The 23914-nt window shown below is 47.4% G+C and overlaps 1 protein-coding gene across 11 annotated transcripts in view; it reads right to left on the bottom strand.

Moving 5' to 3' along the window:
• RIN2 (Ras and Rab interactor 2) overlaps positions 1-23914 on the bottom strand; it is a 208920-nt gene that overhangs the window by 26105 nt on the left and 158901 nt on the right. For 10 of the 11 annotated variants that reach the window (XM_043883054.1, XM_043883045.1, XM_043883053.1 and 7 more), the window contains 4 exons: positions 14302-14494; positions 10836-10947; positions 7139-7259; positions 1721-1812 (listed from right to left, as the gene is read on the bottom strand). In XM_043883054.1, coding sequence (XP_043738989.1) covers positions 1721-1812; positions 7139-7259; positions 10836-10947; positions 14302-14494 — 518 coding nt within the window. The remainder of the gene's footprint in view (positions 1-1720; positions 1813-7138; positions 7260-10835; positions 10948-14301; positions 14495-23914) is intronic. The other variant, XM_043883044.1, reaches the window with a different exon arrangement.

Here is a 23914-nt window from a genome sequence, read left to right as displayed (position 1 = left end):
TACAGGGTTTTAAAAAGGGATGTCTCTTCACAAAATGAAGTGCACAGTAACAATTACACGTTGAATATCTATGGGCTTCTCTGGTGGCTCAGACGGTAAAGAATCTGCCTGCAATGCAGGAGGCCTGAGTTTGAGCCCTGGGTTGGGAAGATCCCCAGGAGAAGGGAAAGGCTACCCACTCCAGTATTCTTGCCTGAAGACTTCATGGATAGAGGAGCCCAGGAGCCTGGTGGGCTACAGTCCACAGGGTCACAGAGATTGGGACATGATTGAGCGATTAATACTTTCGCTTTTAAAAAAAATTTGCTTCTGGTGAGTGGCCACCAGAACAGTTTTGTTTGTTTTTTTTTTTTTTGCCACAGCCTTTGCAGGGGGCAAGGGCTGCCCCCAGATACTCTAGTCCTTGAGCCCTGGCCTGAAGCACACACAGCAGGTGGATCACCCACCTAGGAGTCCAGTGGACGGAGGTCACCAGAGGAAAGAGACCTGGAACACGTCCTCAGCAGGGCTAGAATCTAGGTGGTGATGTGACCTTAAACTCAGGAAATGCTTTGAACTCTCTCCAAGGTGTATAAAGCTCAGTGGCAGAGATGGCATGACTTTTCAGCAGGGACACTTACGTGGCCCTGTTATTTCTACAAGGACTCTGCTTCCTTGTCCTGCGACCCAGCTGCCCATCAGGCAGGGCTTGGACGCATGTGGCAATTCTTCTGAGGCAATCTAGGTTTCAGAGGGGACCATGACTCTTAACTCTAGGCTTCTCTGTGAATTCTGCAGGCTCCCCTGGCAACGGCACCCCCATCGGAACAAATTCTTTAGAGTAAGGGGAAAACGTGCCCAAGGAAGGACATTTCTTATTTGCTGGGTCAAGTATCACAGTTTCTTAGGTTCTAAGAATCCTGGGACTTGCACTTCTGAATCCCAAACTCTCACTCAAATACCATGGCCCGGTTGTTCATCTATCTGAAGTATGGAGCCCTGAAATCTTAAGAGAATTCCCCCTTCTCATCAAGGAGGAAAACATTGTGTGTGTGTGTGTGTGTGTGTGTCTGTGTGTGTGTCTGTGTGAAAGTCAAATGCACACAGATTCCCCAGAGCAACAGGACCCAGAAGTGACGCTGGGGGAGTGGTGTGTCCTGAGCCCCTAACATCCACCGCCCAGCACGGGGCTGGGTTGAGAGGCACGAGGGGAAGCGAACATCTGGCTGGCCGGGGTGGGGATGCAGGGCAGGGTGAGGGGTGTGGCCGAGAACACCGGGGCCGGAACTGAGACAGAGAGGAACTGAGACAGATGCTCCCTGGAAGCCCGTGCAGTTAGATTCCTCAAAGCATAGAAGTGCCGTCAACACCGTGTGTTCTAGAATACAACTCAAGCAGGGGAGGTGCCCGCGCTGGACTTCCCTGTCCATCAGGCACGGCCATTCCCCAGCAAGATGCCATAGAAAGGCAGGACCTATGACAGACACTCGCCGGACATTTGGGGGAGCTCAAACTCATCAATGGGAGAATTGTGGGGAGCTCCCCACGCAAACCCAGCACCTGCCTCTGAGAGCTGGTTCAATGCTTGACTTAGAAAAAGACTCTCAAAAGCTGTGACTCAGGGCCTCCTGAAGTTCTGCCATGGAGGTGAGGGTTACATTCTGATGCAACAATGTATCACGGGCCACTGGCTCTGCTCCACCCATGCATGACAAGAGACTGGGCAAGGGCACCCACTTACTTAGTCCCAGCTGGGCGAGTTCTTCAAGCTGAGCCTCGGTCTTGGCTGTTGAAATGGCATAAGGCAACTTCAAGGTAAATGGCAGGACGTCCCTGATTTTTCAAAAGAGAGAATACACATGATTACACGTCTCATTTCTGTCTCTTGTTTTCATTTCCATCCTAGAAAGGTTTCAGCTGAAAGTATTTTATTTTCTTGTAAGTATCGTTGATTTACAGTGTTTCCAATATACGGCAAAGTGATTCACTTTTATACACATATACAGTCTTTTTCCAGATTCTTTTCCGTTACAGGTTATTACAAGATATTGAATACAGTGCCCTGTGCTGTGCAGTAGGTCCCTGTTATTTATCTACAGCTTAAACTATTTCAACATCGCATCATATCCAACTGGACTTGTCTTGACTGGTGACCAGACTGGGCGGGTCATGACTCCTGCCCATGTTAACACATGCAGGACAGACTGAGTTCCTGGTTCCAGATCAGCAGTGAAGATGGAATTGCATTCCTGGGCAGCTAAACTGTATCTAGAGTTAATATTGGACTCACTGACTATGACGGTTGATCCGTCATGCAAATAAAACATTAGGTATCAATTTGCTACCTGCTCTGGATGTTGGACCCCAACTCCCTGGGTGGGAATGTGTGATCCTAAACCGAGATGTGTTACCCACTACCTTTCTCACGGTAGGTTCTCAGTGAAGGTCTGTTGATTTTACTTGTGAGGGGTTCCAGCTGGAGCCCAAACACTGTCCTTTGTGTGCTGGTGACAGACCTTCCTCTTGAGTCTTCAGGTAGTGTTTGTCTAACTGTGATGTGTGCCTGAATCCATGGGGGTCTTGTGAGGCTGCGCTCTGATTCAACAGGTCTGGGGGAGGCTGGAGGTTTGGCATTCCTGCCAAGCTCCCTGCCCCTGGATCACACTTTGAGCAGAAAAGCAAAACTAAAGGAACTCATGTGACAGCCCTACCCCTAAAGAGTCTGGTGCCATGTGTGGACCAGGAAACACACGCACTGCAGACCAGCAGACCCAAGAGGAAGGAGCTGGGCTTGCAAAAGGATCCTGCCATGGCCAGAGCATAGCGTCACCACCGTGACCTCCTGCTTTGTGACCTCCTGCTTTCTCCAAATGGAGAAGGAAATGGCAACCCACTCCAGTGTTCTTGCCTGGAGAATCTCAGGGACGGCGGAGCCTGGTGGGCTGCCGTCTGTGGGGTCGCACAGAGTCGGACACGACTGAAGTGACTTAGCAGCAGCAGCAGCTTTCTCCAAAAGGGCAAAGCCAGACTTGAGAAGCATTTGCTTATCTTCATACACAAGGACCCGGGCTGCCCTGGTGGCTCAGATGGTAAAGACTCCACCTGCAATGCTAGGAGACCTGGGTTCAATCCCTGGGTCGGGAAGATCCCCTGAAGAAGGAAATGGCAACCCACTCGAGTATTCTTGCCTGGAGAATCCCCTGGACAGAGGAACCTGGAGGGCCACAGTCCATGGGGTCACAGAGTCGGACACAACTGAGAGACTAACACTTAGACACAAGGATTAGGGTCATGCTCTCAGCACTGGTGAAATCTAAATGGGGCTCAGCACACAGCCTGGCCTGATACAGATGGGAGAGAGTGTGTTTCAAATAAATAGATGAATGAATGTGCAATGACAATAATGACTTCCCAGGAAAGGACTTTTTTCCCCCTCATTGATGTTATTGATCTTACAAAGAAAGAATTCATTCATTCATCCAGCAAAGTCTATGGTAATCCACAATGTGCCAGACACTATTCTAGGTGCTTCGAACAAAACAAAGTCCACACCTGCATGAAGCGTCACTCCAGTGGATGCCAGCAGACAGAGAACAATAACGCAATTCATAGAATCTATGAGAAGCAGATGTGCTCCATGGATAAAAATAAAGCACAAAAGCAGAAAAATAAAGAGGGTTCAAGTATGAGAGTTGGCCTCACATTCCAGGCAGAGGGAACAGCAGGTGCAAAGGCCCTGGGGTGGGAGAGTGTCTGGTATGTATGAAGAACAGCAAGGAGACCCCTCCCCTCCCATGCCTGCCATGAAGTGTGTGAGGGCAACACTTGGAGTGTCTGTTTTCTGTCTGCACAAGACGCTCTGGATATTTCCACTGAAGAAAGTAACTACACCAAACAACTTGTCATTTACAGTAAGACTGGGCAATACTCTGGGCTGCAGCAGATTAAATCTGGATGACTGGAGAATCTTGGAGCCCTTGAGGCTGTTGACAATGAATAACAAATTAGTAAGGTCTACGAAAAGAGCAAAACATGAATAGAATGTGACAGGGTTAAGAGGACTCACATAAATATTAGGAGCTGGCAGTCAAGAGGCTCCTCTTTCCAGGGTGTCAAGCCAGGGTCACATCCTGCTTCCAGCAGACCCTTCTGCCCCTAGATGCTATGATCACCTCCCTCTACTTGTCCCCGTGCATCTGCTCTGGATGAAGCAGGTGGAGTGTCAGGGGACACAGCATTTGTGTAAGAGCTGCTGCCTGACCCAGGAGAGGCCATGGCCCTGATGATAATCTTAAATGAAGGCTAACAAGAACCAGAACTTTGTAACGCCAAAGTATCATGCAAATATATGTTTCCATGGCTTGCCCACTTCATGAAAACCTACTTTCTTTAGACGATCTGGGAGGAAAACCACGTATTGTCTGACTCAGGTGGGTTCTTTACCACTGAGTCACCTGGGAAGCCCCAAACAAAAACCAACCTACGTTTATTTTAAGATTTTACTTTGCCCAGCACAGTACCTAGAGGCTAAAACATTGCATGATTGGTTTTGGTTTTCCTTAATGACAGAGATGGCAGGAAACCACACCTGTCATTCACTCATGGGTGGTTTTAGGCTTTGATCTACTAGAAAATTAGATGTTGTTTGTGAGTCCTCTCCTGCTGTGCTGGCCAAGGGCACAACCCAGCCCCTCCTCACACAAACACACAAAAGGGGGCGCCTCCTTCTCACCTACACCCTGGCTCTAAAACTCTCAAGATAGACAAAATAAAGTCACCTTTGTTAAAAATGTTTCACTCGAGAGTGTTAGTACATGCGTACTCGTTTTATTTTTTAATTTTGTTTTTACTCCATGTGTAGTTTCTTCTAAAGAGCAGACTGGCTATTGATCACAAAATGTCAACAGAAGGGTCTGCCTGTGAGCACCTGTCTTGACATCATGTGTGTAGGCCACCAAGGCTTCTATGGACTCTGTCCCCTCCAGTCATCCAGTGGCCCTGGACAGTGGTACCCAGTCTACCATGACCACTGATGGCAGAGATGATATATTTCTCAGGCTGCCAAATCCTGTTTTCTGGGTGGGACGATCTTTTTTTTTAAACCTGTTTAGTTTTAATTGAAAAATAATTGCTTTACAATATTGTGTTGTTTCTGCCATACATCAACATGAATCAGCCATAGGGACACATATGTCCCCTCCCTCTTGGACCTCCTTCCCTCCTCCCACCCCATCCCAGCCCTCTAGGCTGTCACAGAGCCTAGGTGGGACTATCTTTCATAACAACAGTGGGCCCATCAAGACGTGAACTATGCCGTGCAAACGCCGGCCAACCTTGCCTCTGGCCCACAGGAGCCTCTCAGGGGCCCGTGCCACAGCAGGTGTGCATGCCTGGGGACGTGGGGGCTTCTGCACTGCCCTCCTCAATTGGGCGGATCCCCTCACACCCGGGCAGGTGGTGGCCCCTGCAGGGTGCTCACGGGGCCCTGGTCAGTCCCATTCAGGGGCGTAAAAGCCCTGTTTCTTGCCCCTCTGAAAGTACCCCCCCATCAGGCTGCTGACTGTGGCTTTGACTGGCCTGGTCTGGGGACCTCCGGGAATGGACAGCTTGGGTCTCCTCTACCACCCAGCTCCACCAAGGGTCTGGTCCAACAGGTGCAACAAACATCTCACTCAGTTTTTGAGAAACAGCCCACATATTAAATTACCATAAAATAACCCGATTCTAAATAGACTTCTCAGCCACGGGTGGGACAGGGATGAGAAGTATCTTTTGCAAAAAAACCCCCAGGAACACACGCTCATCTCTGCTCTGTCAGCTCCAACAGATATGCAGAAAAGCCCAGGGACCGCCGCGCCCCCCCCCCCACCGGCCCCGCCCCGAGCCAGGCTACTTGAGAGGAAGCAATGTCAGCCTCTGCAGACAATGTGTTTCGATCCTGATTCACAGAAAGAATCCTTGATTTGAGAAACTGGGGTGGCTCACAGGAAAAGAAAGAAAGAAAGCCTTTCCCAATCTGTGCCCTCCTGACACTTGTTAACATAGGGGTTTGGGGCTTAGCTTCATGTAGACTGAAACAGTCCCTTTAGTTACAAAAAAGACAGGGGTACCCAGTGGGCCTAAAGGAGAGGGATGCAAGATTTAGGGGCTGAAGGCACTCACAATTCTAGATGAACTGCATCTACTGGGGAGTTTTCAGAAACATTAGGATCTTGATTTATTTTGAAGTAGAAAAGGATATATTGTTTTGCCAGGCAAAGGAGGACATGGAAGGCCCCTGCCTTGAAAACCTATGTGTTCCAATCCCAGAGGAGTTTTTTTTTTTTGGATTGGAGTGTAGCCAATTAACAATGTTGTGATAGTTTCAGGTGGACAGCGAAGGGACTCAGCAATACACACATATGTATCCGTTCTCACCCAAACTCCCCTCCTATCCAGCCTGCCACAAAACATTGTGCAGAGCTGCCTGCGCTGTGCAGAAGGTCCTTGTTGGTTATCCAGTTTATTCTTTTTTTTGTAAATTATTTATTGGGGGTTTATTGTAGCATGTGGGATCTTGTTCCCCAGCCAGGGATTGAACCCAGGCCCCCTGCATTGGGAGCACAGAGTCTTAGACACTGGACCAGCAGAGAAGTTCCCTATCCAGTTAAATATAGCACTGTGTACACGTCCAACCTAAACTCACTAACTATCCCTTCCACTCCCCCTCCCCCCCAGCACCCATAGGTTCCTTCTCTAAGACTGTGAGTCTGTGAGTCTCTATTTTGTAAGTTCATTTGTATCATTTCTGTTTAGATTCCACATATACGGTTGTCACACCATGTTTCTGCTTCTCTGTCTGACTTACTTCATTCCGTGTGACACTCTTAGTTCCATCCATGAGGAATATTAGGATCTTTAAACATGACAGGTTTGCATCACAGGTCCCTTTCTACGTGAGTGTGTGATTTTACATTTACAGGGGCCAGGGCAGTCATTTAAGCCTGGCACAGGGGGGCCTGGGGACCCTTTTACCTCAGGGGTCAATCCTTTCAGGGACATCCAATAGCTGACAAGCCCTCTGGAGCCCCCTGCCTGGCGTGAATGAAGAAACCTGGGAGCTGGTGACAGCGCAGCCACCAAGCAGCGGCTTGACATCAGGAGACAAAGGGAGCCTTACCTGCTGATGCAGTAGAAAGCAATGAGCCGGAATAAATCCGCAAAGCTGATTCCTGAGCCTTCCAGGGAAAAGGCTGGAAAAGAGAGAGTTCGGAAACCAGCTGAGTGTCCCCGAGTGCATCCTGGGAAAGGAAAGGCCCTCGATATTGCTGGCTGGGAGGGCAGGAGCATCTCCGGGCTCCCTGACCGACTCCCGCATGCCTGATGGGAACCAGCTGTACGGAGGACGCATGGTCGTGGGAGACAGGCCAGGGAAGGGTGGGCAGCCCACAAGTCCAGCCCCTGACTCATCGAAGCACGTGCTCCAGTGCTTGGTAAACAGAGCAGCCCAGACTCAAATTACACAACTATCTTTTTTCTAAAGTTCAGGATGCAAAACTGGGCAGAGTAAAAGGGTCAGATGGGCTGGAGCGAGAGGCTAGCAGGAGGCAGGGCGTAGGGGGACACTAAGGCCCCCCTCAAGCCCTTGACCCTCCCGGGCTGGACCTCCTGGATCACAAATGCGCCACTTGTGGTTAAGACAAAAGGCAGAAGGAGCGTGAAGCCTGGAGGATAACACAGGTTCCCATACATCAGCTTGGGTTCAACTCTGCAGGAAAGATGCTAAAATTGATTTACTTCGAGAGCCCCCGCCCCACCCCACTGCCTCCACTAAGTATGCAACCTTCCAACAAAGAAGTATTCTGGCAAGATGGTGTGCCATTCTGTAAATCTTCCAAATGATGGAACAGAGACAGTGGCTCGACTTCAAAAATTCATGTATTTGCCAACCACTCCTTACACTGTCTTGGCTGAAACACCACCCTTGCAGCCCTTCTTCCAGAAATTCTCCAAAGAGCTTCAGCTCTGTGACGATTCCCTAACTTCAGATGAGTTTCTCTCCCTTCCAAATCCTCATTTATTTTGCTTGTTTCTTGTTTGTGTTGTATTATTTTGCTTACTTACTATTTCTTTACTACCCCTACACATATACCCTGACTGACAGACACAGAAAGAGAAACATACACATATGTACCACAATTGTGGAGTAAAAGGGAACGAACTTGGGTAGGTTAACATCTCTGCTCTCAGTTTTCTCATCTGTAAAATGGACAATAATTAAACTTCCCTTGTCTTCCAGAAGGAGAGTAGTGGGTAGTGCAATCTTTTAAAAAGTGAGTAACTTCTTTGAAAGCAGTTCTATGCAGATATGAGTTGGTACTTATTATGCAAAACACTGTCCAGATGTTATGACGAAATAGCTATAAGGTTTGGGGTTTTTTGGTTTTGCTTTTTATATTTATTTATTGGGCTGTGCTGGGTCTTAGTTGTGGGCATGCAGAAGCTTTAGTTGAGGCATGTGACCTTTCAGTTGCAGCATGTGGGTTCTAGTTCCCTGACCAGGGATCACACACACCTGGGCCCCCTGCATTGGGAGCATGGAGTCTAAGCCACTAGACCGCCAGCAAAGTCCAAAAATATCTACGTTTTTAAGGCCAGCCCTTCCTCGCAAAGAAGGTAGACCCTGCCCAGGAAGGGATCATCATGGGAGGCCTGTAGTAACCAGTTATAGGCAGGTTAATGTTTTGCTCAGACTAGGCAGACTAGCTCTTTCAGCTACTTTAAAACCAGAGAAGTGATAAAGATCTTCGCAAAACAGGGAGGAAAATCATGCAGCCAGGGAGGGATCTCAGTCGAACAACAAGAGAAGGTTTAAAATACAAAACACTAACTGTACTTATTGTAGGAGGGGAAGGTGGGTGGGATTTGCAAGCTGACTTATCACGGTAAACTGTGGGAGTTGTTGTTCATTCACTAAATTGTCCGACTCTTTGTGACCCCATGGACTGCAGCACGCCAGGCTTCCCTGTCCCCTGGAATTTGCTCAAATTTATGTCCATTGAGTTGCTGATGCCATCCAACCATCTTGTCCTTTCACCCTCAATCTTTCCCAGCATCAGGGTCTTTTCCAATGAGTCGGTTCTTTGTATCAGGTGGCCAGAGTATTGGAGCTTCAGCTTCAGCATCAGTCCTTCCAGTGAATACTCAAGGTTGATTTCCTTTAAGATGGATTGGTTGAATCTCCTTTCAAGTCCAAGGGACTCTCAAGAGACTTCAGCACCACAGTTCAAAAGCATCAATTCTTTGGCGTTCAGCTTTCTTTATGGTCCAACTCTACATTTCCGTGCATGACTACTGGAAAAATCATAACTTTGACTAGACAGACCTTTGTCAGCAAAGCGATGTCTCTGCTTTTTAATACACTGTCTAGGTTTGAAATGGCTTTCCTTCCAAGGGGCAAGAGTTTTTAAATTTCATGGCTCAATTACTGTCTGCAGTGATTTTGGAGTCCAAGAAAATAAAATCTGTCACTGTTTCCACTTTTCCCCCATCTATTTGCCATGAAGTGATGGGACTGGTTGCCATGATCCTAGTTTTTTGAATGTTGAGTTTTACACCAGCTTTTTCAACTGTGGATGTTAGAAGGGATTTAAAAACCACTTAGATTTATCACTTCTTGGCTAGCTGACTTTAAAAAGCCAACTCAGCATCGCCCTTTTTCACTTAATATTTAATTCACTGTCTTTCAGAGGGTGGGTTTGAAATCTACCTTTTGATTCCCTCCTAAATCATTAGGCAGATCATTAGCCAAGCTCAGTGACTGCTCAGATGACTCTGCACGTGGGGGCTTTTCCCTGATGTCAGCGACCTTGGAAGAGGCCTGGGGGTAAACATCATAAGACCCCATCTACAGCTGACCTGAGGCCAGTCGTAGATCACACAGAGGCTGGCAAGTTCCGCTGGGGCCAGAAACATCTCCTCCAGACCCAGTTAATAGATATTTGGCTCAGTAAGACTCTGAACTCCAGGCTGAGTGGAAGCCTATATCTGCCCCCAAATCAGTCTCAAGACCTTCGGTGCCTTCAAAGACAGGGACTGAGGCTGCTCAGCTTATAATGAGCATCTGGTCTACATCGGCTTATTGAACAGTCGATGGCATCCAAACTGGCCTTCACACCTGGGCTCGCTCACCTGTGGCTGAGAAAGGCCTCCCCCTTGGGGCTGTAGGTCCACCTTCTTATTGTCACTGGGAGGCTCATAGGACATCAGGATTGTGTGTTCCCCTTTTCCTTGAAAACTTGACATTCCAAAGACTTCATGTTTCCAGGGACCACAGATTAGCAGAAAGAAACCAACATTCCTGATTCTCTCCCTCCAAAATTTCAGCCAGTCCATTTCTCCAAAGAGCTGGATTCAGCCTATGACCAGCTGCCCCTATAGAACACTGTACAAGGATGGCCTAGAGGGGACAATCCCCTCTAGGGCTACTCAAGGGCTGTGCAGACACACACTTTGGCATGAGATCCCAAAAAAAGACTGTTGTGCAGCCCGTCCTTCAGCTTAGCCATCAGCAAACCTGGGGACCACGCCCGGCGTAACTGGGAAACTAGCCTCTGTGAGGCCCTGTCATGTGCCAGGCAATAGACTGCGAACCTTGCACACAGGCTGTTTAACTGTCAACAGCTCTCTGAGGTCACCACCATCCCATTATACAGATAAGAAAACCGAGGCTCTTGTGCTAGGTTATCTGCAGGGAATAAGTGACAGCTCCAGGACTCAGACCCACGTCTGTCCATCTTCAAGTTGCAGGCCCTCTCCCCCTCCACTTACTTAAAGACCTCACTTCACCGGGACCTCACCACCTGATGACCACTTACTGTATGTGCTTTCCTTTATGGCAAATTCCTTGAGTGGGACTCCAAATTCACAGGGCAGGCGAAGGCAGAGGACTTTCTTCTGCATTTTGGTGGATTTACGAACCAGGAAGATCTAGAGGAGGGAAAAGAAATGCAAGCTGAAGAGACATCTAGAAGGCTGGGACCTGGGTGTGTCATTTCCTACACATGTAGCTTCCATGCATGGAACCCCTCTCATAGCCAAACTACAGGGTTTCAGGTGCACATTGCTGCCATGGATACTGATGAGCCAGCAGGCCACGGATGCCCGCCTTTGGTAACCAGTCTCGGAGGATCCCACTTCTCCACGAGACTGAGAACCTCCTCAATCTGTGAAACATTTTCAGTTTGGTGACTATTTTACAGCTCATGATACACGCTCTCCAGCTTATGTCTGATAAGGCATCCTGGCTGATGAACCCTAAATTCTAGACACAGGTAACACGGCTCAGCCATTGTGGAGAATTGGAAGTTCATTGGCTAATCTGGCTCATGAGTATATTTAAGATAGAAATCTGAATTTGTTGCCAACATTGGAAAAGTACAAGGTCTTTCACTTTACACAAGAAAATCTAAGTGGCCAGTGTCTCTTGGAAAATGGGATAACAAGGCAAGACCTGGCTTGGCCACATCTGCTGGAGCTGAAAATGGGAAGTGCTCTGAGGTTCGCGCCAGCCAACACACAGGCTGGTGGTCCCTTTACTCCTGACTCACTTTGCTTTCCGACAACTCCCTCCAGTTCCAAACGGTGTCTTTAGATGCATGTTTAAACCAGCCCAAGCCCAGTGCTGATCTCAGGAGGCCATCCAAGCACATGTTACTGTAGAGCTGGGCATGCCACATCCAGCTGTGCACTGCACAAACCTGGGGGCGTCATCTACCCAGATGACAAACGCAATGGTACTCCCTGGAGTTTGTGGTGTGGTGGCCTGGCTGCATGCCGGTTCCCTCCTGTGACTCATGACCCTTCTTCCAAGGAGACCATCCAGTCCTGTTTCTTCATTTTTCTTTCCTCTGTGTTTGGCTATCTGCTCCTACGTTTCTGCAGCCTTTTACTTTTCCCATCTAATCGTCATCTCTTTCTTGATGTCCAGTCAATAGCTCTTAAGACACTTTTATGGGGGGAGAAGGGGTAACAGGAACTGGGTGTCTGTGGAAGACAGGAAGGTCAATTTCAGGGCTCTCTTTTTCCCCAGTGACCATAGAGAGGTGGCCACAGAATGTGCCAGCAGTGGGAGTCAATGGCTCTGGGTCAGCCTGAAGCAGAAGCGGGTGCTCCCACAATGCTCTTGTGATGAGGAAAAGCCTCAAAGTACTGCTGGGAGGCAGCTGCTGTTGGTGGAAAGAAGTATCTCTCCCTTTGGGAGGTGGGGGTCTCCTTGAGTCTTGAGGCTCAGGGAGGGTACAATCTCTGAGCCTTATCTCCTGAACATCCAAAACCTTAGGTCAGCAGTTGGCAAAGCATGGCCTACAGACCAAACCCATCCTGCCACTTGCTTTCATAAATAAAGTTTTATTGACATACAGCCTTGCTGCTTGGTCTACATATTTAAACAGCTGCAGCTACCCTGTGATGGCAGAGTTGAGTGGCTGTGACAGAGGCTCTGTGGCCACAAAGCTCCAAATACTGACATTCGGACTCTTCACAGGAAGAATTTGCCGACCCTTGTCTTAGGGTTATAGATGAATTAGGGATGGTGGCACCCTAAGGACCAGATGCCACTAGGGTTGGTCTTTCAAACCTTTCTCTTTCACACACCTGCTCCTCCTCCTATTCAGGATCCTTGCTTCTCCTGGTGAACTGTGGCCTCTCCCCTCCTCACCCTGCCCTCAGCCCCATCCCGTCAGGCAGATCCTGCCCAGGGATCGGGAAGGTGGAGAACCTCCTGCCTGACTTGCTCCCCACCAGCTTCCAGCAGGAATCGACGTGCCTGACTCCAGGTGCTGGGACGAGCACGGAGATGAAGTGTTGCCTAGCAACACGGCAACCTCCCTCATTAGAATTTTTTTTTTGCAGAAACACAGGAGCAGACAGCTCAACTTGCAAAAAGTGGGGGCCTCACAGAAAGGGGTCCTGATCATATAGACCAAAACCAGAGACAACAACCCAGTGAGCCGGCCAAGGAATTCTCCGCAAGGATGATCCAATACTGCGCCTGTCCTCCTGAACGTGTTCCAGCAAGGACTTAGTCTTGTCTGCTTCCGTCAGATGAGGAACAAAGACTCACTTGTGAGTCAAAAAGTGACAACCGACAAGCTTTGGCTGATAGGAAACTGGAAAGTTTATTTTTGTGTCCAGCTGTTACAACATTCCTTGGCCAGCTACAGAAGGAATTTTCTCCCCGCCTCTCCATCCATTCCTTAGTTTCTATCTCTTGTGGTGTGTTGTTTCCAGTCTTATTTTATCTGTGATTTATTGTATTTATCCTTGTTTTAGAAGTGTACATTGTACACAAGCGCTGTCCCCAAGAACTTTCTATGATGGTGGAAACGTTCTATACTTTGCACCGTCCATTCAATATGGTAGCCACACAGACATTGGGGATAGTGAGATCTTAAATATGGCTAGTGCCACTGAGGAACCAAATGTTTTATTCTATTTTATTAATGTAATTTAAATAGCTACATGAGGCCAGTGGCCACCATGTCAGATAGCACAGAATATATCTACCTATCACTGAATAACATTTTCTAAGAAACTTCTATAGCATCATGGAGTGGGCTTGAGTTAGATAAGACTAGCCTTGGGTGAAAGTGAAAGTTTCTCAGTAGTGTCCGATTATTTGCAACTCCATGGATTATACAATCCATGGAATTCTCTAGGTCAGAATACTGGAGTGGGTAGTCTTTCCCTTCTCCAGAGGATCTTCTCAACCCAGGGATTGAACCCAGGCAGATTCTTTACCAGCTGAGCCATATGGGAAGCCCTTGTGTAGCCTTGGGGAGGGGGGTGCTGAAGAAACCAAACTGGGCTTTGATTTGTCACTGAGACCACACAAGGGAAAGAGGATGACTTTGGCAGCCAGAGTAGACAAGACTAGGGATGTGGAATTTTAGAAGGCTGGGTCCTGAATTGGATGGCTGGACCCAGGCCAGGGCTCCCGGGCTCATGATGAAAGGAAAACCACAGACTGAGGACCCCACACCAGGCTCATCCTCCATGTCACATCTCAAGAAGTCAGGCCCGGGGCCCGTGGCCAGTGGCCCCTCCTCAGTACCCAGGTGCCCTGTTATCGCTCAGAGTCTTGAGGTCCCAAGGGCAGATGAAGGGCTCTGTTTTGGGAGCTGCCGCCATAGTTTCCAGAATTTCTCTGCCTTGTAAGGAGACACACACACCGGGCACCATGCTCCCTAGAGGCTGGGAAGAACTCTTTGGAACTCGCCGTCTTTCTCTTTAGGGAAGTGACGGCCCTGCCCGCCTCCCCGTTTCCCCACTTTAGAGTCTTACCCCCGGAGGCTGCGCCTGCAGGACTCCGGCCGCCTCCTCCTCACTCAGGCTCAGTTGCAGCCATATGGGGTGGGTGTGCAGGAGTCGGTCCAAGATGCTGAGCCTGTTGGAGAGGCTGTCGTAGCCCGAGTCCCGGGGGCAGGTCTTGGCGTCCGTTTCCTCGGAGTAGTGATCGTCCTTGTGTCTTACCATGCTAGGAGAGAGAATCGGCAGGGGTCAGACGGCTGCAGCAAGGTCTCCCTCATGAGGACAGCACCCTGTGGTCTCCTAGGCTGGACCTATCCTGGCCCAGGGCCCCAATCTTCATCACCACCTCTTCTGTCTTCCCCTCCAGACTGAAAGCTTTCCAGGGGCAGACACTGGGTTCTATATCACTCTGTATGTCTAACATTGCAGCAAGTCCTCAACACCCCTCAACACACTCAACCTTCCCTTTCTAACTCAGTTTTCACAGGGTTTTAAATATCCTAAATGCTGTTTACTGTTTTCTGCTATTAGGGCATGTCTTCACTTTGAGCAAAAAGAAACTCTAAGTGCTAAATTCCATACAGTAGCCATGAGGCTAAGAGCATGACTAGGCAAGCTCTGAAAACACAGATGAACATTCCTCAGGCACACTCGTTTTATATCCATATGAACTGGATTTCATTTCCTTTCGGGCACTTTCACTTTCACTATTAATATTATTTCTAATAGAACCCCACAGTGGAATGGTATTGCACTATTCATAAAACCATATGAATATTATTCGTAGTTGCCATAAAGTAGAAACACTTCAAATCTCCATCAACTAAAGAAAGGATAAATAAAATGTGGTATATCCAGAAAATGGAATTTTATTCAGCCATAACGGTCATTGATTCTTTTTATGATTGAGACATTGATCCATGCTACAAAATGGAAGACTTTGAAGACTCCATGGAATGGAATGAAACCCTGAGGATCCCACACTAAGTGAACGAAACCAGGCACAATAGTGTGCTGATCCCACTTATGCAAAATATCTGGGTTATACAAAAACATAGAGACAGAAAGATCAGTGATTGCCAAGGACTGGGGAGGGGTTGGGGTAGGTCATGACCACGAAAGGGTTTGGAGGTTCTTTCCAGGTAACAAAAATGTTCTGGAATGAGATGAGCTGATGGCTGTGCAACTTTGTGAAATACTGAAAAAAACCACTGAACTGTATGGTATGTGAATGAAATCTCAATACAAAAATATCCCCTTGATGGATATCATCTCCTCTGCCCCCCAACCCTAACCCTGTTTCTGAGTACTTAATCCCGATTTTACAAGTGAGGAAACTGAGGTTCAGCAAGCTCCAGAGTAATAAACAGCCAAGAAATGGCAAAGCCAGAAATCCCAGAAGTTTGGTGTTTCTCCAGCTTTGCAGCTAACAGGTGCGATCACAAACACAAGATGGCTGTAACCAGTTGGTGTCTACTGTTGGCCAAACCTTCAGAAATACTCTCTTATCTGCTCCTTACAGTAGCCCTGAAAGGAGGTGCCAGGATCCTAGCTTTCAAAAAGAGGACCAGGAGGCTCAGGCCGAGGAACAGCGCTCTGCTGAGAGAGGGTGGAGGTCCCCGTCTAAGGCTGCCTAAGCTCTGGGGTGTCTTTCCTTTGCCACATTCAGAGTTCTCCATGCTGGTCTTCTCTATGGTCCCAGAATAGCCAGTGGGACCACCAGGCCTGACCACCCACGTCTGCACGGCTGAGTTCAGGTGGGGTACACCTCATCTTCAAATGTCTGCACTCCAAGAGACCCATACATGTGGTCTGAAGGAAGCCTTCAACAGTGAGGAAGACAGGTGATGGGGTCTGAATGTAAGGGGAGAGGGGAGAGGAGGTATGCCACTCCCCTGTGGACCACTCTGCTCTAAGAGGTCACGTGGGGGCACGTAGACTTAGGAACCACACACCCCCTGCCACCCCATGACAGCACATGGGCCACCAGAGACTGCACCCCGCCTTCTCCCCTGCCACCTCTATACCTGCTCCAGATCTAAAGAATCTCTAGATCTAAAGAATCTCGGGCTTCCATTCAATATTTATATTTCATCTGCTCTCAAGTAAGGAGTGTTTTCCTTTACTGCTGCTGCAAGTTTCCATGTGGGACCATCTGTGCCCAGAAAGGGTAGTTCCTCATTCTGGAAATGCCATTCCAGGGCCTCCAGGTGTTTTGAAGAGAATCTCTGCAGTGCTCAGAACAAACTCTTCACAATGAAGCTGGTGTAAACATTCCTTTCCCATGAGGTAAAGAAGGCAACTTACAGCACGGGTTTCCACCCTTGGCTGCCCATGAAAATTGCCTAGGGAGTTTAAATTTTTGTGATGGCTAGACAGCACCCCCAGATCAAATAAATCAGACACTTTGGGGGCAGAATGCAGACATCAGAATGGTTCAGCTTCCCCAGGAGGCCCCAACCTACACCAAAGTTTATAATCATTGCTTTGCATCAGTGCTTGAGCCTGGGGGAAAAAATCCTCTGGGGGGTGTGAAGCCACAGGCGCTTCCTGGTTTCAGCCCCAGAGGTTTTGATTCTGCAGGTCTGGGATGGGCCCAGGACTCTGCATTTCTAGCAAACTCTGGGGGAATTCTGATGCTGCAAGCCCCAGAACTTGAGGAGCACATGCCTAAGAGCAAAATATGCACTTAAACTCAGACCCAATTAGGTGGTTGGTGTTTGTGTTTTGTTTGGGGCTGAGAGGATACAGGTAACATGCCATTGAAAGAGCTCTCAGGGGATTTCCCTGGTGGCCCAGTGGCAAAGACGCCATGCTCTCAGTTCAGGAGTCCTGGGTTTGATCCCTGGTCAGGGAACTAGTTCCTACATGCTGCAGTTAAGACCCGGCAGAGCCAAATAAATAAATAAATGTTTTGAAAAAAAAAAAAAAATTCTAGGAAACCAAATAAAGGCACATGTCAGCCCTGCCATCTCAAGTTGGAGATACTTTGGAAGTGTGAAAGTGAAAGTGTTAGTCACTCAGTCGTATCTGATTCTTTGCGACCCCATGGACTGTAGACCGCCAGGCTTCTCAGTCTATGGAATTATCCAGGCAAGAATACTGGAATGGATTGCTATGCCTGCCTCCAGGGGTTCTTCCTGATCCAGGGATCAAACCCAGGTCTCCTGCATTGCAGGCAGATTCTTTACTGTCTGAGCCACCAGGGGAGTCAAGAGATATTTTACCAAGACCAAGTTCTCCTCCCCCCAGCATGGCAGTCTGGACACTTGTGTACTGAGAGTGAATAGGTTGATACCTCGTCCTTAGAAGGGCCCATCCTGTGTGGTTAAGCAGCCTTGGTTGTTAAGCAGCTACAAAGCCTTTGTTCTGACAACTGACCTCACCTTCAAAAGCCAGGGCCCAGACAGGAAGGCGGTGAATAAGATTCATGGGGCCTCATAAAGGAGCAACCATAAATTAGACCTTGTCTTTGCAAATGACTAAGCTCACGCCTTTATGCAGCCGGCTGTCTGAGGTTTATAGCCTATGATTACAGGACAGATTGGCTTTTATGGGGACAAGCCTCAGGAAAGAACTAATGAGGGAAACACTGAAGCTGTAGTGGATGTGGTTGGCGCCTTGCCTGCCAAGATCCCCTTGATCAACCAGGCACCCGTGCCCCTGTCACTATGAGTGCTGGCTGCCAAAAGCCCACAGCTGCTTCCTTCCCTGGGTAACCCAGGAAGCTACACCACCCCTACCCCCTGGAAGCAGATGCACGGCTCAGGACTCGGTAACATGGGTGGAGAAGAGGCTTTCTGGCTTCAAGGTGGGACAGGTCCAAGGTAGGTGCCAGTCAAACTTCAGAGCTCCCTGCAGGGTCAGGCGGAGGCTATACCCCAGCTGACCCCACATCTCTGTCTGGTTTTCTCCCATCATATCCTATAAGCCCTGTCTCAGGCTCTGCGTCTAGGGAATCCAATCTGAGAAAGAACCTGATGAGATTCAACACCATGATTTCTAAGACTGATGTGAGGGAGGACAAAGGAGGAGAGGCTTATAAAAGATAAACCAGTGAGCAGGAGACACAGGATGTCACAGTGGGGAGGCTGGCACCTGAGATCCGGCCAGCTCCCTTTTTAAGCTTTGTCTGAAAGTGGCAATTAATATCTCCACCACCGTGCAGAACTGATGAATGGCAGGCTTATGTATGGATGCTGACATCAGTAGGTGAAAGATTTAGGGAACAGAACATTCACAGCCTTAAAATACCACCCCAAGGTTTCCTTATTCTGAAGAAGGAAACGTGCCCTGACAAGGGAGAAGCCACTTTGACCGAGTGACCGGGGTTGATATCTCCACCACCTCACCTGGTGCCTCTGATGTGATGCTCTGAGAAGGTTATAGCATCACCTGGTCTTCCTGCCCCCAAACGCATACAACCTGACTCCCTATGGGAGGAAACAGAAAGACCCACATTCAGGACTTCTGCAAAGCCACTGGCCTGAGCTCTTCAAAAAAGTCAGTGTGGTAAAAGATTAAAAACAAAAAAGAGCTTCCCTAGTGGCTCCATGGTAAAGAATCCACCTGCCAGGGCAGGGGACACAAGTTAGATTCCTGATCTGGGAAGATCCCACCTGCTGCAGGGCAACTGAGCCCATGTGTCACAATTACTGAGCCCTTGAGCTGCAACTACTGAAGGCCATGTGCGCTAGAGCCCACACTCTTAACGAGAGAAACCACCACAATAAGAAGACTGCACACTAAAATTAAAGAGCAGGCCTTGCTCACCACAACTGGAAGAGGTCCTTGCACAGCAATGAAGACCCAGGGCAGCCATAAATAAATAAATCTTAAACACACACACACACACACACAAACTGTGAGTTACCGTAGAGAAAAGGAGACTAAACAGATGTGATCATCTCACTGAGTGCACAGAACCAATCACATACAGCCTCAGAATAAAATGCAGTGAGAAAGAACAATCGGAATATCTGAATATGAATATATTCATATCTGGAATACATGAGATACTACTGTGTTGATATTTAACCTCCTGACTGCGATAACGTTATCACAATTCTGCAGGAACATGTTCTTGCTCCTAAGAGAAGCATACTCAAAAATTCAGGGGCCAAATATTAAAATGTTAGAAATTAAGTACCAAGTAGTTAGCCCCTCCTCACCTCTCACCTCCTCAAAAAAAGGGAAGAATACAGACGGAAGGAAAAGGAGGCGAAATCCCAACAACTGGTGAGCAGTTATAAATAGTACTCTTCTTGAAACTTTTCTGGTGCTTAAAGTTTCTCAAGTATTAGGTTGGGGAAAATGAAATGGAAAAATACATAGCACCTCAGTTTTTTTTGTTTTGACTGTGCCGCATGGCATGTGGAATATTAATTCCCGTACCTCCTGCTTTGGAAGGGCAAAATCTTTACTACTGGACCACCAGGGAAGTCTCTCACTGGGTTTTTATGAGCAGGGGATTCATTTATTTATTCAACTATTAACTAGTATTTCCAAATATCTAGGCTGCTTTCAGGGAGGGGGGAGATGAAGCTCAATTATGGATTCCGTGAGCCCCACACCTGCATGTGAAAATCCTGGGCAGTCAAAGAATGCCCTCCAGCTCTAAGATGCCTCTGGGGCAGAGGCATCTGGAAACACTGGAAAACTCAGACCCTGCCTGCTCTCATTCCAACTGGGCTTCAGGGCCCAGCAGCAGATGGCCGATGACCACACCCACTCTGGGGGGCAGGGTGCTCCAACATTCTGGTCACATTCAATGCCAGTCTCTTCAGAGTGTGGGACAAGAGTGGCCTTTCCACTTGGCTGTATTCCTGTCATTCCTGGGACCAGGCGTTGGTAGCCTAGGCAGGTGCAAGAAGAAGCAACGGCAGGCAGTGCATTATAATTCAGGACCAAGGCCTGCTTCTTCTATCACATGTCACAGAATCAGACTCATCTCAGAGGAACCATGAACTTGCAGCAGTGTTCCCAAAGGATGCTTTCTGATCCTCATCCAGAACCCCAGAGTACGGCACAATCCATCCAGGCAGCCACTAAGGTCCAGCGTCTAGACCAAGTGTGTTCAGTAAGGCTCCCTTGTCTTTCCCATACATCACTCCCTCCCAAGCTCCTATCCAAAACACCACGTTACTTTACACTTCAGTCTTTCTTCAAATTAATGACGGGCAAATAAGAAAGCAATATTAACACATAGGGGCTTCCCTGGTGGTCCAGGGATTAAGAATCCACCTGCCAGCGCAGGGGACACAGGTTCAATCCCTGGTCTAAGAAGATCCCACTCGCCGCAGAGTAACTAAGCCTGTGTGCCACAATTACTGAAGTCCGAGTACCTGGAGTCTGTGCTTCTAACAGAAGCCACCGCAGTGAGAAGCCCAAGCACTGCAACAAAGAGTAGCCCCGGCTCACCGCAACTAGAGAAAGCCTGCACACAGCAATGAGAACCCAGTGTAACCAAAAATAAATAAATCTTTTTTATTTTATATGTGCTGCCGAAGCGAGCACGAAATAAACCTTTTTTTTATTTTAAAAAGAAAGCAATACATAATAGACATGAAACTTTGATGTGAAGTTGTTTCAGTGCAGTGATACAGTCGACAGCGTTCTGTGTTTAAGAATCTTAGTTCAGCTGTTGAATAGCAAAAATGAAGTTTAAAGGAACTAGATACAAGCAAATGCCAAACTGTTACGCTCAACAAAGGCACACAAGTCCGTTTGGCAAATGGGTCTCAGAACGAGTTCAGTGGTCCAAAGGGCTCTGTCCTCAGTCAGGACATGGAGACAAAAGTATAAACCTCAAAGAGAAAGTTCTCCAAACCTATCCTATGTGCATTAGAAACACATCATTAAGGGACTTCCCTGGTGGTCCAGTCGCTAAGATTCTGTGCTCCAAAAAGCAGTGGACTGGGATTCGATCCCTGCTCAGCGAACTAGATACCACAGACTGTAACTAAAGATCTGCATGCCACAACTAAGATCAAAGATCCTGAGTGCTGCAACTAAGACCCGGCACAGCCAAATAAATAAAATAACTATTAAAACTTCCTTTCCATTAAAAAAAAAATCATTAGGCCAAACAATTATACTTTTTAAATGGATAATTTATATCAACATCTATGATAAGCTGTACTTGATTATTGTTCAAGGGCAATCACTATTTCAACTAAGTCATTTAAATGTGCTAAGACTGTTCCTTTCTAGAGCAGAGTGTTAGATCATAGTTCAAAGGAAAAAGAGATTGGTTTAGTTCATTAACAACTTGAGAAAACCTCTCCTAGAATGAATGGCAAGTGCTCTGAAGAACTATATCTATATAATGATATATATAAGGTGGGCTCCCAAACCAGATTCTACAGCTCCCAGCTCCCTTCTGGGTGTTTGCGTGGAGGAGGAACAGGCATCTTTGCACAAACCCATCCCATCTGCCTTGGAATTTGGTACCTTTGTGATCCCCTTCACAGTAAACCCATCCTTACATTTTAACCAGGTTTTCTGTCTTGCCTCTACCCAAAGAACTCTGTGAGTTGAGTCATCTGAGGACATTGGATGATTGAGTCTGCAGGCATTTGGAGGAAGGGTTATTGCAATTCCTTAAAATGCACCTTGGCTTTTGGCCTTTGTCCCTTTTCTTCCCTACATCCCAGCTCCCTGGCCCTACACACCACCTTTGGTCTCCTCTATCAGGTAGTTAGTTCTCTTCTTCAAAGGGGAGTCTGCCCACTGTGCCTGCTCCTTCCTGGCCAATCCCAGGTGTGGACTGTAGGACTGAGTGACTCACAAGGGCACTAGATTTAGGATCTGAAGGGGTAAGAGGCAGGCTCCACCCAGGTTTTACCTTCCAGGCCCTCCCTGGATTTCCAGCAAATATAACTCAACTCTCAGGGAAGACTCAGAATTCTTCCTGCAACCTAAAGGCTGGCCTTCCAGACCCTTAAGAAAACTAAGAGTTTGTCTTTGTTTACACTGTAAAGGCCTATTACACAGACAAAGAATGAATCAAGAGAAATGGATGGGGCTGATGATTATCAATAAGATGTTAATGTCAATAAAACAAAATAAAAACAAACAAACAAACAAAAACAACAAGAGCAGAGCCCTGGGTTTGGGTTTCAAGTTGCTTTTGCTGAGGACTTAATTATGACTTAAGATTCATCTCCTTGCCTCTTTCCCTGACATAAAGAGCTGAGTCTGGCTACAAAGCGAAGAACTCAAAACCAAACCCCACCTGGTACGACAGAATAGATTACTTTTCATATTTTATAACTTTTCAGTAGTTTACTGAAAATTGACAGTAATTCCCAGAGTGTGCTGGATATACTAAAAGTATAGTGGAAGTATATGGAAGCATGGTTTTTATTTTAATGTCCAGCATTTAATAGCCATATGGATTTAGTGTAATTCCCCATTATGGTGGAGGTATTAATTGACTTTTCCCCCCATTTTTTATTGTGGATAAATACACATAATATAAAACTTACTACCCTAACCATGTTTAAGTAGTGTTGAATACATATGCATATTGTTGCACAACCATCACTATTGTTAAAAAAGAAATGACAGGCCCCAAATGGAGTCACTTGTGCTGAGCCCACCAAAACTTCCTAACTAACCTACGTATGGTTTCAACCTTCCTCAAGAATGTGACCTGTAAGCAGACAACTTAAAATTTCCTGGTTAACACTAACAAGACATACTGTCTAATCAGTTCAGTTCCGTTCAGTCGCTCAGTTGTGTCCGACTCTTTGCGACCCCATGAATCGCAGCACGCCAGGCCTCCCTGTCCATCACCAACTCCCGGAGTTCACTCAAACTCATGTCCATAGAGTTGGTGACGCCATCCAGCCATCTCATCCTCTGTCATCCCCTTCTCTTCCTGCCCCCAATCCCTCCCAGCATCAGGGTCTTTTCCAATGAGTCAACTCTTTGCATGAGGTGGCCAAAGTATTGGAGTTTCAGCTTCAGCATCAGTCCTTCCAATGAACACCCAGGACTGATCTCCTTTAGGATGGACTGGTTGGATCTCCTTGCAGTCCAAGGGACTCTCAAGAGTCTTCTCCAACACCACAGTTCAAAAGCATCAGTTTTTCGGCACTCAGCTTTCTTCACAGTCCAACTCTTGCATCCATACATGACCACTGGAAAAACCATAGCCTTGACTAGACGGACCTTTGTTGGCAAAGTAATGTCTGCTTTTTAATATGCTGTCTAGGTTGGTCATAACTTTCCTTCCAAGGAGTAAGCGTCTTTTAATTTCATGGCTGCAATCACCATCTGCAGTGATTTTGGAGCCCCCAAAAATAAAGTCTGACACTGCTTCCACTGTTTCCCCATCTATTTCCCATGAAGTGATGGGACCAGATGTCATGATCTTAGTTTCCCGAATGTTGAGCTTTAAGCCAACTTTTTCACTCTCCTCTTTCACTTTCATCAAGAGGCTCTTTAGTTCCTCTTCACTTTCTGCCATAAGGGTGGTGTCATCTGCATATCTGAGGTTATTGATATTTCTCCTGGCAATCTTGATTCCAGCTTGTGCTTCCTCCAGCCCAGCATTTCTCATGATGTACTCTGCATGTAAGTTAAATAAGCAGGGTGACAATACACAGCCTTGACGTACTCCTTTTCCTATTTGGAACCA

The sequence above is a fragment of the Cervus elaphus genome, chromosome 23 (genome assembly GCF_910594005.1).
Source record: "Cervus elaphus chromosome 23, mCerEla1.1, whole genome shotgun sequence".
Lineage (NCBI taxonomy): Eukaryota > Metazoa > Chordata > Mammalia > Artiodactyla > Cervidae > Cervus > Cervus elaphus.
Note: the sequence above shows the minus strand (reverse complement) of the source record. Positions and strands in the feature narration are given on the sequence as shown.